This window comes from Gavia stellata, chromosome 10, assembly GCF_030936135.1.
Source record: "Gavia stellata isolate bGavSte3 chromosome 10, bGavSte3.hap2, whole genome shotgun sequence".
NCBI lineage: Eukaryota > Metazoa > Chordata > Aves > Gaviiformes > Gaviidae > Gavia > Gavia stellata.
In genome coordinates this window covers 26,667,657-26,681,579 of record NC_082603.1, presented here as the reverse complement: position 1 = coordinate 26,681,579, position 13,923 = coordinate 26,667,657, and the positions used below count along the sequence as shown (strand labels likewise).

Sequence of the window (13,923 nt, the reverse complement as noted above, 5' to 3'; positions counted from 1 at the left end):
ATTTATTGTTTAATGATTCCATTTCTGTTAAGACTTTGACTTCTGTTCAATTTTTAGGTGTAGTAGGTATTTTTGTGGTTACTGGTGTGTTGTCTTATGTTACACAGTAACCCGCTGGTGCTGGAAAGCCCAGGTGTGCCCAGTGCTGGCTGGGACAGCTCTGTCCGCCTTTGGTGAGTATGTGACTGTGGTGTGACGCACCTCTGTCCTGACCTTGTGGTCTTGGAAATGAGACGCCAGCGCTGGAAGCGGCAATTCATTCCCATTCCCACCATTCGTGACAGGAGGACAGTGCAGAATGATGGCCAAGCCATCTGTTTTCTCACTGGCTGTAGCCCATCAACATGCTTTAACGGGAGTTTGAACGAACTTTGTTTTAATGATGGCATTGTCTCAACAGAAGTTCAAACTTGCTGACCTTGTCTTTCCTGTTCCAAGTGCTAAACTAGAGATTGAAACACCCCACACTGAAGTCCTGGGCCTTTCCCGTCCAAATCCAAAGGACTGCACTGTTAGTTCATGGCATGTTTCAGTGGGCAGTAATTGCTCATTAATTCATTACAATGACATGAGAGACTTTTCCAGCATCTACCACCTTTGTGGATTAAGGATTGGGGTGAAATAAGCCATTTGCTATTTCAGAGCCAGTACAGAGGGAGGAAGGCAGCAGCCCCCTTCAAGCTGTCTCAGAATTTCTCTCCTCTCACGCAGCCTCTTCCAGCAACAAGAGTATCTGCTTCCTTTCAGGAAAGGTGCTACTTTGCTGTGCTGAAAAATAAAACCTTTCTCAGTCCCTGAATCACCCCTGGATCAGGCACGAGCTTATTATCTGGCAGCATGTTTTCTGCTGAATCAGTCAAAAAATAGTTAATGTTTTTGAACATTCCAGTGAGATGAATGAGGCAATTCATACCTCTGAGCTATTGTTGTAGGGTTTTGTTCTTTGTTTCCTATTGTAAAATGTCTGGAAACACAGGAAGATGACAGTTGTATTGGTTAATATTTTAAAGACTTTCTTCAAACGCTGGAGGGCTAGAACCAAATTGAAAACAAAAGCCAAACTACTTGCACACAGCTCAGGACAAGGGTGTGGTGTTATATTAAGTTACACAAATCATATAATCCTGGACAGCAACTTCTGAGCAAGTGAAATGTTAATTTACTTGATCAAAACAACAAAAACCCACCCTTCCCTAAAGCGGCTTTTCCTTTCATAGTGTAGTGCTGAGTAATTTCAAGATGCCTGGCCTTTTTTTCCTGAAGCGTCTACTGCAGCTTGGAGGCAAAAATACACGGAAAGCCAGGTCTGGCCTCGTTAAGCCTGAGCTATGGGGACCAAACTCAAGCGCCTGTTCAGGCAATGCCACGTGCGGAGGGGCAGCAGGGCGTAAGGCTTTATTGTTGGTTTTCCTTCTTTTTTGGTTCCGTTGTTTCTAGCTATCCTTTGTCATAATTAAAGGAAGATATTTATAGTGCTAGCTCAGGAGGTCTTGGGCCTGCTCGGAGCATCACTGACCTCTTTATTCTGTTGAAGCTTGGTGCTCCCTGCCTCCACTGCAGGGCTTGCTGCCTCTTCGCCTTGTGAAGGTGCGGCGAGGGGGCGAGCCCTGGGTTGGTTGCTCGGTGTGACCGGGACGCCCACCCGTGGCAGGGCACTGGGGGAGGAAGGAGCCCGTCGCCTGCCACACCAGGGTCCCCGTTAGGCTCGGGGTGGGGTTGCCCAGCGAGGGGCAGCCGTGCGGGCGGAGGTGGGCTGACCGCGGCCACGGCTCCCGCCCCAGCGGGGGCAGGCGCGGGTGGGAATGGCCCCGCAGCGGCCCTGGGTGCAGAGAAGATGCTCGGCTTCCTAATCTCCCCCGCCCAGCCCCGGCTGTTCTATCTTTAACGCTTCCTGTTGGTGAGAGGAGCCGGCTTGAAAATGGTCGTGTTTCCTGGCGGGAGGCACGGCGGGCTCTCCACCGCGTCGTGACCGTCCCTGCCCCGCCGCCCCACGCACGCTGCCGGCATCGTGCGGGCTCCTGCCTGCCGGGACCCGACCCCAGGCGCGCCCGGGGCGGGGGAGCGGAGAGGGTTTGTGGAAACCTCTCCCACGGCCGCGTCCAGAGCGGGAGGCTGAGGGGAAGGAGTGAAAGGAAGAAAAACAGCTCCGGCATTTCCCCCTGCGGGAGGGCGTGCAGGTGGCGGGGAGACAATAGCGACCCCGCACCCCAGCCCCGCCGGCCCCGCCACACGGGCCGCCCGGCAGGTGCGGCCGGTCCGCATCGCCCCGGCGGCGGACGAGGCGGCGGCGTCTCCCCCGCGCCCCGGGCTCCGCGCACGGCCGAGGGCAGCAGCCTCGCCCCAGCCCCGCAGCAGGGACCGGGGGCCGTGCCGGGAGGTGCTCAGCCCCGGCCCCCTCCTCCCTGCCCCGCTCCGGTGGCGATTTCGTTGATTTTCGGCTGCCCGGACAGGTCGATCCACCGAGCTACCGAAAACCGCTCCTCGCCGCTGTCTTTAGGACCGCTTTACCTGTGGGGGTCCGGTGGAACGAACCCTGGACCCTCCCAGGGATTCCCGCCTCCCCTCCTTCTTCTGCCGGGACCCTTCGGCAATGTGGGGAGGGTTTCAGGGGCGGCCCGTCGCCTTCCAAGAGCCGCGTAGGGCACCCGACCCCCGCACCCGCCCGCTTCCCCGTCCCCCAGCAGCCGCCCCGTTTGCACGGCGGCTTTGGCGAAGGCCAGGGGTGTCCCCGTCCCCCCCGGGCCCGGAGCCCGCCGGGGCCGGGCTAAGCCCCAGCCCCGACGGGGCGCGCAGCCGGTCCCGGCCCCCGAGCCCCGCTGGCTGGCCCGCGCTGCTCCGGGGCGGCCAAGAGCCCTTTCTCCCCTTCCCCAGGCCCCTCTCCTCCAGGTTTGGCCCAGGCCCCGGCCCCGAGCTCTCCCCTCCGTTCCCATCCCAAATTTCCCAAGGGCGAGGAGTGCCGGCTCGGTACCCGCTCCGCTCCCCGTGCCCCAGCATCCCCCGGCCCGGCAGGGATGCTCGGCCTCCCCCCGCCCCAGCACGGGAGATGAGACAGGCAGCTCGCCCCAATTTAGCCCTTCAGCGAAAACACACGGTGTGGGGGGAGGAAGGCTGGGGATGGGGCCACTTCTCTCCAAAACATCTCCTCTCGATGTGCTTTATTTACCTCCTCTTGTCCCAAAGCAGCCCACACCCCTTGCCTCCCTCTCAGCATCTCCAACAATTTATTTTGTCTCATTAAATTTAATTAAGAACGGAGTAGGTGTTCCATATTTAATAATAAAAAAAAAGGAGGGGAAAAAAAAAAAAGCAGGGGCATAATAACCTCCAAGAGGACTAAAATAAAGAATTGCTATTCAGATGCGGGCAGCCACAGTGCAATTTTTTATTACTCTTTTTTTTTTTCCCAGTGTCTTTTTAAGAGCATCTAAGCACACACACATAAAAAGCTAGAAGGCATGCATTCCGGAGTTATTCCTATGCATATCCCTGCAATAATTTTCCGCTTTCCTTCGATAAAATTGCCAAATAATAATGAATCATTTCATAAATAATGGGTTTAGAAGCTTATCAGGGCAGGCGGGCCACTGCTGGGGTTTTATCTCTCTCGGCCACATTGCAGTAGTGTTCCGCTCTCCATACTAAATAGGAAACTGGACGTGATGTGGAATTAGAGCCTACCCGGCTGAAACCACCCAACACTTACTACAAATATAGCCGCGATGCGTAGGCCACAAAATGGCTCCACTCACTTTTCCCAATGAAAAGCAAATGGTGAGTAGAGAGGAATCCGGCCCTGCAGCGGGCCGGGGCGGTGGGTGTGGCGGGTTGGGGTTTGGGGGGTTTCGGGGGGCAGCGAGGGGTGCTTGGGGGGCTTCTGCCCCATGTAAGAGACAGGCGGGGTGGGGGGAACACCAAATCTTTTCCGCGGTGGGGTTTCAATCTTTTTTTTTCTTCTTTGCTGCGGGGCGGGTGAGGAGGAGAAGACGCTTTCCCCTTTGGAAATGTGGGGTGCGCTCCCCCCACCCCGGGACCCCCGGGCTGCGGCAGCGAGGGGGCGGGTGGCACCGGCCGCGGGGGAGCCGGGGGCGAAGCACCCGCCGGGCCCGGCTTCTCTCCGGGGGGGGGGACACCAGGACCCGGCCCGGCCACGGCCAGGGCCCGTTCGCTTGTTCCCGGGGGGGCCTCCCCCCATATACCGCTCCCTCCCGCCCCTCCGCTTTGGGGCAATTTCCCTGCAAAAGGCCCACGGGAGAGGTGCGTTTCTGGGCTGGAAATTTCCTGCCGATCCGCGGCTGGAAAACAAAAGGATTTTGCGGAGCAGAAAACAGCGGGCGGGGAATTAATGCACCCCCCCCCCCGCCCCATTTTTCTAAACGAAATCACCCCTAAATGAAGGCCAAATGCTGCGGGTATTTTTGCGGGTTTGTGTATTTCGTTTTTAACGAAAGCGGGAGGACACGCCATCAGGATTATTTCGTTTTTTACGCAGGGGAAAAGCTTATTTTTCGTGATTTTGCTGGCGGCGGGGGGGGAACCGTCCTCGCCTTCCTGTTGATCCGCGGCGGGGAGCGGGCTCAGCCCGCCGGCGGCCCGGCCCCGGCCGTCGCGGCACCTCGGGCGGGAGCGCTGCCCGTAACCGGCCCCGCAGGAATTAAATTTGTGCCTTCAGGAATTAAATTTTCCAGCCGGGCGTGGGAGAAACGCCGCCGCCGCCGCTCTTTGCGAGCCCATCGGGAGAAAAACAACTCCGTCTCCGGCCCCGTCCGGGATTTCCTCCCGGGGAGACCGGGCTTGCAACGTGTCCAAAACCCCCGAGCAATTCGCCCCAAATATAGGGCTTGTTTTTTGTCTTTTGTTTGTTTCTCCTCCTTTTTTAGCTATTTATTTTTTCCACGCCAGGCCGTGGCCCCGTGTGCGAGGCGGGGGGGACCCGGGGGTGGCCGGCTGTCCCCTATAACAGGGGCCGCCCCGGGGTGCCGTCCCCTCCTTCCCTCTCCCCTGCACCCCTCTCTCCACTGATCTCTGGCAATCCGGGCCCACGAGATCCACCCTCTCCTCTTTTTCTCTCCCCCTTCTCTTCCTCCCAGGATTTAGCAGTTTTATCCCGATGCGGGTGTCCTTCCTCTCTGTAAAGTCGTAAGTACCTTGAGGGGGAGGAGTAAATTCAGCCTGACACTGAGAGCGCTTTTGTTGAAACAGGAGAGACTTGCGGTGTCCCTACTTAAATATGACACATGTGAGTAATCTCTTCCTATACAATATCGGAATAGGCAATTAGATTTTTCTTTCTAGAGGGCTGGCGGGGAGGGGGCTGGAGGGAAGGCAGAGAGCTTGTGCTTTAGGTTGGGCATTTGGGGTGGGTTTTTGGTTTTTTTTTTAAGAGAGATGGTGAGATATGGCCAAAAAAAAAAAAAAAAAAAGGTTTTCTCTCGCAATTCAGCCCCGCAGAAACGAAAAAAAAAAAAAATTACCCGAGGCAAAGGAGGGAGAAGGATGGGGAGGAGACCCGGTGTGTGGCAGCTCTCTGCTCCGCAAAGCCCTTTATTTATAGGAAAAAACCAACGAACGAGATGGGTGGTGGGAGAAACAGCATGGCGATAGTCGCGATATCGCTCCCTGCCCTCGGCGCGAGGTGCCCTGTCACGACAGTGTTCGTTCAATGGGAGAAGGGGACAATGTGCGGCCGCGGATGGAGGGCTGCTCCGCGCCGAGCGCCGGGCCCCTTCCTCCTTCCTGCAGTAGCGACGGCACCGGGGGATTGACTCCGTTATGGGCCGCCTTACCCCCCTCCCCCCCCGAAAGTGGCTTCAGGTGTATTTCGCTGATTAAAAATAATATTAAAAACTAAAAATGGGAGGAGGGGCGGTCGCCCGCGAGGCTGAGGCCGCTGCCGGCAGGCCGGGCCGCGATGGGGCTGGCTCCGCGGGGCGGCAAACACCGCCGGGGCCCCCAAAACGGGGAGAAATCCCCCAAACGGGGGGGCTGGGCCGCCTCCCGCCCGGCCGTAATTTGGCCGCATAATTTAACGCCCAGTCGGGCGGCGCGCCGGGTGCCGGCCGAGCCCCGCTCGCTGCATCAGCCGCCTCGATGGTGTCAGCCCTCCGCGTCTAGCCGCGTAGATCACCGCGGTGCGCCGGGCGCCGCTCGGGCCCCCGCTGCGCGGCTGCGGAGGGGGGTCGGAGCGGGGTGGGGGTGTTCGGCCCGGACGCCCCGTGCGTCGTGCGGGGCCGGGGAGCTGCGCGACGTCACAGCGCCGCACCGTTCTGCGGGGCTCCGTGACGTCACGGCAGGGCCGGGGCGCTCCATGACGTCAGAGAGCCGCACGGCTCGGCGGCGCAGCCCCGCGGACCCCCGCCCCGTCTCGCAGCGGTGCCGGGGCTCGTCCCGGGCCGGCAAACTCTAATTGGTCTGGGGCGATTAGCGCCTTCCCTGCCCTCCCCCCGTTTCCCCCCATTTCTCGCTGGCGAAGCCCGAGCCCCGAAGCGCCCCCCCGCCCCCCACGTCGGGGCGGTGCCCGGGGCGGGGTACCCCCCCCCCGAGCCGGGGCCGCCCCTCACCGCTGCCTCTCTCCGCAGGACGATGGACAGGCCTCCCGCCCCGCCGCCCCCCAGTGACCCCCGCGATGCCCGCCCCCCCCGGCGGCACGACTCGGAAGCGGAGACCACGAGCGAGCCGGAGAGCAGCCGCGGGGGCATGGAGGCGCCGGCGGACCCCCAGCTGCTGCTCAACGGGGCGTCCAAGGAGGCGGGCCGGCCCTCCCCCGGGCCCCCCGCCGCCCCCGTGCCCGTCATCGAGCTGGTGCGCCGGGGGGGCTCCCTGGACATAAAAAGCCGGGAGGCGGCGGGGGAGGCGATGCAGAGAGCGCCGGGCGCCGAGCCGTGCCGCGCCGCCGAGGCCGCCTGCGAGGCCCGCATGGTGCAGCTGAGCCCCCCCGCGCTCCCGCTGCAGCCCCCCGGCAGGGCCATGCTCTACAACCTGGGCCAGCCGCTGGCCACCATCAACAGGTCCGTGACTCCCCCACCCCACCCCCGGCGGGGCAACCCGAGGGGAGCCCCGCTCGGCTGCGGGGCTCGGTGCCGGGGCGGGAGGGAGGGAGGGAGGGAGGGGGGCGGCAGCAGCAGCACCCCTTCCTCCGCGCGGGGCTCGGCGCTTAGTCATCGCGGGTTTGCATGCAACTTTGCAAAGGAAGAAAGGGGGGAAAAAATAACCCGAAACGAAAAACTGTCGTTCCTAGGGAAAAAAAAAAAAAAAAAAATCACGGTAGAAATGCCCCGGGCAGAGCAAAGCGGTCCGTCAGTAAACGCGGCACTTGTCGAGGGCTGGTTTAGATCCTCGGAGCTCCCCGGGCTCTCTCCGTCCTCCGATGAGTCCCGCAAATAAGCGAAAACAGAAAACGCTCTGGCAGGGGCGGAGCGCAGCCCGCCTGTGCGGGGACGGAGCCCCCCGCGCCCCGCTGCCCTCTCCTCTCCTGGGGGGGGGGGCTGCGGTGCGGACCCGGCCCGGGTGGGCGTCCGTGCCCGGCGGCTGGGGGGCAGAGAGCCGCGAGGAGGGGGGGTTCTGCCCGGGAGCCGCCAGCCCGCCTGCCCCACGCCGCCCGCATCCCCCAGCCCGCGCAAGGGCTGGAGTCCCTCGGTGCGTGTCCCCGGGCGGCTGCGTGTCGTGTCGCCGCACGACCCCGGGCTCCGCTTCGTGAGCCTTGAGCTCCCTCCGAGGTCACGGAGCCGCCCGGCTTCCCACCGGCCCCGGGCGCTTCCGCCCCGCGGGGGGCCGGGCTGGGGGGGGGATGCCGGTGTGTCCTCACGGCCCCTCTGCCTTTCGTTTGCAGCGGGTTTTTCGGGGAACCGGACTCCTTCTCCATGTACGGCAGCAACCGGGTGAAGAGGAGACCCTCTCCCTACGAGATGGAGATCACCGACGGTGAGAGCGTTTCGCCCCTGCGCTGGCTCTTTGGGGGGTTCCCCACATCTGCTGAAGGGGGCAAGTTGCTGCGGGATGCCACGCGCTGGGATTAAAACCCCAAATTGTAAAAGGCGACTAGGATGCCTGCGGTGGCAGGGTAGCCCCCCCCGGTAAGGCTCTGCAGAGCAGAGCCCAGATCCGTCCCGACTGATGACCAGCAAGCAGCCCGCTCGGTGGATTTGCTTTCACGCAGCAAAGCAGTTCAGCGTATGGTTAATTACATCCCTGTTCTGCAAATTGCTTAGAGATTAAATCCGAAGGAAGCCACTGAAATTAAGTCCTTGCTGAAGTGCAGAGGCTGGATCAGGGCCGTTGCAGTGACATGCTGTGTTTGCCTCCTTTCAGCCAGGAGATGTTCGTAACGCAGACCACAGGCTTGGGCAGAAAGATCCCACCCGCCTTTAAACCGCCTAGAAACAAAGAGCTAAACCTGTGCTGAAGTCTGCAGGGTCACAGCTGGATTGTGGCTGGTCCCTTTGCCAGCAGCTTTTTTGTCTGCAGCTTGATTTGGTGTCTATCCACACCCTGCCGTGGAGAAATACCCCGTGCCCGGTCTTGTGCCAGAGCCTGGGAGCAGATGGGGGGGTGACGGCCCGGTGTCCGAGCAGAGATCCCAGCTGCGGGGATCCCTGTCGGACTGGCAGGATAAGTGTAAAGAAAGGAAGGCAGAGAGAAGGCAGGGCAGGATCCCGCTGCCTGCTCCCAGGCAGCCGGCGTGGGCTGTGGGAGGCTGCGTGCAGGCGGCAGCGCTGCCCACGCAAAGGGGTATTTGCGAGAACAGTTTGGATGTGAAAGGCTGACACGTTTATCTGCAGAGTTAACAGCCCGTACAAATGAGATCCATTGAAACGTGTTTTCTCTTTAGCAATTGTAAACGCTGTATTTCAATTGCCGGACAATTAATTTTCCTTCTTTCTAGCTGGCTGTTGCTTTCCTTCTACCCGGCTGATCTAAAATCAGATCAAATCATACTCCACATCACTCTAAAATAAGACGGTCCGAAATGATAGGCTCAGGGCATTATCTGCGTTCGTCAGTCCCTCTCTCCTCACTCGCTGCCCGGTCCGTTCAGCCCGCAGCCCCGGGGGACAGGGCTTGTCCCAGCCCCGGCACAAGAAGGTCTTTTTGGCTGGGCTTCCATTCAGAGGCTTAGCGGCTGCGGTGAAAGTCCATCAAATCACAGTGTCTGACTAGAGCTTTTGACTTGCGATTACATTAGGTATTAAAGATTCAGAGATACTTGGTTATAACCAAGTTTCTGCTCGCAGGTGTGTAGATTGGGCCCAATCCTGCAGGTTCTAGCTCATGTGAATTTGCTGGGCTCAGAATTTTTGAGGGAAAAATAGGTACCAGATGATGAGTCTGAACAGGAGCAGTTTGTAGGGACGTGCATCCCATGCTGAGGCATCTGGGCTGTCTGCTGGGCTTTGCTTGTCTCTCTGGTGGTCACTTGCCGGGTGACACCCGCGGCACAGGGGACCATCGCTCCTGCGGGTCCTCAGCCCTCGGGAGGTGCAGAAGGGCAGGGGAGTCTTGCCGGGTGCTCGGTGTTTGGTTTCCTTTGTGAGGAAATGAGTGGTGGCTTTTTGCAACTACTTCTTTATCTATTTTAGGGATAGTTTGATGCATTGAATATCTTCTTAAAAAATAGATATAAACGGAGATAAGAACGTAAAAAAGTATCTGCAAGGATATTCTGGAACTTCGGAAGCTCATCTTTTTACTGGTTTTCCTCAGACCTCTAATTACAATTAAAAAAAGCATCAGTCAATCAATTGGAGCAAAATTCAGGCAAAAATTCTCAGCCGACTGCTTGAATTAATTATGAGGCAAGTTTCTTTATGAGAAGTAAATCTCTTCTATTATAACACAGCTATGGGGCATTTTAAATTTCTCCATTGCTTGACACATTTTGGCCAAAATCTGATCTCTTTCTAAAACATAGGTTTAATTTGGTTGATGCAGGAACCAAAAATCTGAGTGGTGTCAGAATTTGTGTTATATACTGGAGCTTGGTTTGGGTGTCCCTGGATGAAAACGAACAGGTCTTTTTTCTGATTTCAAAATTTTATGAATAGATGCCTTTTAGTTGGCAGCTTTCAGTAAATAGAGACACATGTTTGAAGCCTGTGAAGACTGGAAGTCTCTTGAGATTTTTTTTTGGAAAAGAAACAGTATTCAAGCTTTTTTTTCTCATACCCGTATGGGAGTAAAAAGGTTTTAAGCTGCATCTCCTTCTAGATTCAAGGCTGGTTGCTTTGTCTTGTCTGGAAAGAGCATTTGAGTGTTGAAACTGTTGTATTACTGTAGCAGGTTGCAGCACATTCTCCACTGCGCTATTAGCAGTGCTGGGCAGCCCGGTGTTGTTGAGGTCTCTTTAGTCCCCCCCCACCTTCCCCATGACCCCATGGCACAGCGGGCAGTGCGCATCAGGGACAAGAAACCTTCCTTTTCCCTGAGCTCTTGCACATTAATTCATATGAAGGGCATTTACGTGCTGTTTGGGAGTAGAAAATTGGCTTTATTAAAGCATGAGACCAGCATCTTAGAGGTCGGAGATGAGTTTCTAATTCTGACATCCCCCAGCTTATCCCTGGGGGGACCTTTGTGATTTTGGGGGACTGAGCACGCCATGAGGAGAAGTGAGTTGTGGAGGGTATTTCATGTGATGTGCTAGACCGAAGGGGCTCAGTTTCCTCTGGAGGGAGGAAAACGTGATCACAGAATCATTAAGGTTGGAAAAGACCTGTAAGATCATCAAGTCCAACCAGGCATTTTTACCAATGCATTTTTACCAACACCACCATGCCCATTAAACCATGTCCTGCAGTGCCATGTCTACATGTTTTCTGAACACCTCCAGTGATGGTGACTCCACCACCTCCCTGGGCAGCCTGTTCCAATGTCTGACAGTCCTTTCAGTGAAGAAGTTTTTCCTAATATCCAATCTAAACCTCCCCTGGCACAACTTGAGGCCATTTTCTCTTGTCCTGTCACTAGTCACTTGGGAGAAGAGACCGACACCCATGTCTCTGCAACCTCCTTTCAGGTGATGGTGCTTAATCATCTGGAATGTGGGATTCCTCTTCTTGTGTTGTGCCAGGTGGGACCTGTCAAGGTGCATCCTGACTCAAAAATCACATCTGTTTGGCCACACTTCCACACTCAAAGCAGCCAAGAGTTTTGCTATATAATTATGTTTAAATGCCCCCCGGGATGCTGATTTCAGTGGGTGATGGCAGAGCTGTGGCTTAAATTGCTCACCACGGCCAGGGACTTGCTCCCACTGGGAGGGAGTAGTTAGGCAAGTGTCTCAGAGTGGGGCTACGGGGGAGAGATGGTGCGGATGGGAATATCCATAGCCTGTCCTTTGGGGTATGACACATCGATGTGTTATCTGCAAGTCTTTGCTTCATACTTTGTGATGGTTTTCACTGTATGTGATGCTTCCCATCCTATGGGGGTTTCTGCCATGGTCATTCCGCCAGAGTTTCATGAGATTGCCTTGTCCTTCCACTGTTGGTGTCTCCTGGAGGTGAGGATGGAAAGGAGTAAGAGAATCTTATGGTAGCATCTCCTTACATGAACTGGTTTCCATGGACCCAAGGATATGCAGTTCTGATTTACAGCACTGCTACTCCTGTAGCACAGTACTTTTGGGTAGGCATGCTTTTGGGTCTCTCCTAGCATGGGAATAACATCTCGCTAATGCCAACAGGAGTAACCCTGATGATCTGAAAGGAGAATTGACGCGTTTTGTGCGTTAATCCTGTGTAACATGCCCCCTCAGGAATATGGCTGTAAAACTACTGGGACTTGACATGTAACTAAGCCAAATGGACACCTCTAGCGATTTAGAGACCCTTCTCCATTTAGTGTCAGATAGGGAGTGTTTGCCCTGCAGCACTGATGTGCAGAGAGAGCAGGTGGTCCTCAGGTCAGTTGTGAGACAGCTTCATCCTCCATCCTCCACCCTTTCTGCTGCTTTCACTCTGTGGGTCACATTGCTACCTGTCCTCATTGCTACGGGGTGAATCCTGCCACCCCATTTCATAGAAACCACCCAGAGGGCTGGTGGCAGTCCTACAGGCTTTATCAGCTCTGGATCCTGCTTACATCAGGGAAGATCTCTGGATCTTAGAGTTGTCAAAGTCTCTGGTCAAGCTTATTTTCTCCTGTCCCAATGGTATGCCCTTAAGAAGCTTTTGGGATAGAAAATAAAACCACCCAGTGAGACAACCTTTTAATAGGACCTTTGTTGCTAAGATATCCTAAAAATATAGCAGCCTTCTGCAGGTGTGTCATGGCCTAAGCCTTCCTCCTTGGAGAGGTAAATATAGGTATCTCAGGAGACATCTAAAAAGATGCAACTACATTTCTCCCTTCCACTGGATTGAACAGAAATTATGGCTACCTCAGCTCATCAGGTTAGCTTCCAGTTAGCTGGAAACTCCTGTTTCACTGCCTTGCAGATGTGGCTAAAATAAATTGGTTAATTTGGGAAATGGTGATTTACTCAGCAAAGTAAAAAATGATCTGTTATGCGCCGCTTCTAATTCTGCATGGTTGCAATTGCAGGTCCTCATACGAAAGTGGTTCGTCGCATTTTTACCAATAGCCGAGAGAGGTGGAGACAGCAGAACGTCAATGGAGCCTTTGCGGAGCTTCGCAAGCTCATCCCCACCCACCCGCCCGACAAAAAACTGAGCAAGAACGAGATTCTGCGCCTGGCTATGAAATACATCAACTTCCTGGCCAAGCTGCTCAACGACCAGGAGGAAGAAGGAAACCAAAGGGGCAAAGTGAACAAAGACTCTGGGATAGTCCAGGAAGACCTCCTGCAGGATATGTTGTCTCCTAACTCTAGCTGTGGAAGTTCTTTAGATGGAGCGGCAAGCCCCGACAGCTTCACGGAAGAGCACGAAACGCTAGATTCGAAGCACACGCGGAGCCTGCACCATGCCATTCTCCCTGTAGAAGGCAATGCGCAGCGGTGATGACCTTCCGCATCACTCCCGAAGCACCAAGGGGGAGGCAAGACCCGAGCATGCAGATGCTGGAACTTGTGCCCATGGGATTTGTGACTCTGCCTTTCCCCAGGGGCTCGGGCTCCCTGTTCTCCCCAGCCCGGGACGGAGTGGCCGGCGCGTTGGCTGAGGACAAGACCAAACCAGATGGATTTTCGGCATTTAGGTACGTGATCGTACAAAGAAGAAAAGCATTGAAGTCATCTTCATTGTACATACTGCTCATGATGTGACTCTGTGGAGGGGAAGGAGACGTGGCCAGCACCTCTCCAGCATTTAGAGGGTTTTCAGACCATTTGCTGACCATCACTTTTTAAACAGCCACCCGGCTGAGGCATGAAACTCCTCTCACTGCTGGTGGAGGCCACCAAAGCTTTCCAGCTCCATGTGGCGCTGGAGACTGCTGAAACCTGCCAGTGCTGCAGCATTTCTCCAGCCTGTGGCATATACAATTGGTCTGAGCAGGAGCTGGGGCCATGTGCTCCTGTTGTCCAAGAGCTTTTGACTGTATCTTTTTAAAGAGGTGAAAAAATACCCTCAGCAAAAGAACTATTAAAAGGATTAAGGCTTTTTTTTTCTCTTTTTTTTTTTCCCCCTTTCTTCCTTTCCCTTATACCTAACTTTGGATTGTTTGGGGTTGTTGTATTTATGATGTGGGATTACTTCTGTTTAACACTGTCATGCAGTATCCACTGAACGAAAAGGTACATAGGTGTTTTCTGCCGCCCTCCCAGTCCCTGATTCTTCTGCTGGTAATGCTCAGCGGGTGAGCTCCAAGCCTGTTGTGGTCTTCTGGAGTTTTCCCAGCAGTTTCTGTAGGGCCAGAGCTTCTCTCAAGGAAGATAAATTTCAGAATTGGTAAGGAGAAAAAAAATTGCTAATGAAGCATCCCCTTGGACTGGGGGATTCTTAAATTCAAAAAGCAACAGAAAGGCAA

At 55.6% G+C, this 13,923-nt stretch overlaps 1 protein-coding gene across 1 annotated transcript; it reads left to right on the top strand.

The window, feature by feature from the left end:
- The first annotated feature begins 3,757 nt into the window (after positions 1–3,757).
- TAL1 (TAL bHLH transcription factor 1, erythroid differentiation factor) lies at positions 3,758–12,997 on the top strand. The gene is made up of 4 exons (XM_059822026.1): positions 3,758–3,771; positions 6,576–7,004; positions 7,826–7,917; positions 12,538–12,997. Exons 1-4 carry the CDS (start codon positions 3,758–3,760, stop codon positions 12,954–12,956), a joined length of 954 nt encoding a protein of 317 aa, XP_059678009.1. The 3' UTR covers positions 12,957–12,997.
- The last annotated feature ends 926 nt before the right edge of the window (positions 12,998–13,923 follow it).

Excerpts from the sequence above, each read along its gene's own strand:
- TAL1 (XM_059822026.1), top strand. Across the intron at positions 7,005-7,825 it reads CCGCTGGCCACCATCAACAG|CGGGTTTTTCGGGGAACCGG; the intron begins GTCCGTGACTCC and ends TTTCGTTTGCAG. Across the intron at positions 7,918-12,537 it reads CGAGATGGAGATCACCGACG|GTCCTCATACGAAAGTGGTT; the intron begins GTGAGAGCGTTT and ends TTGCAATTGCAG.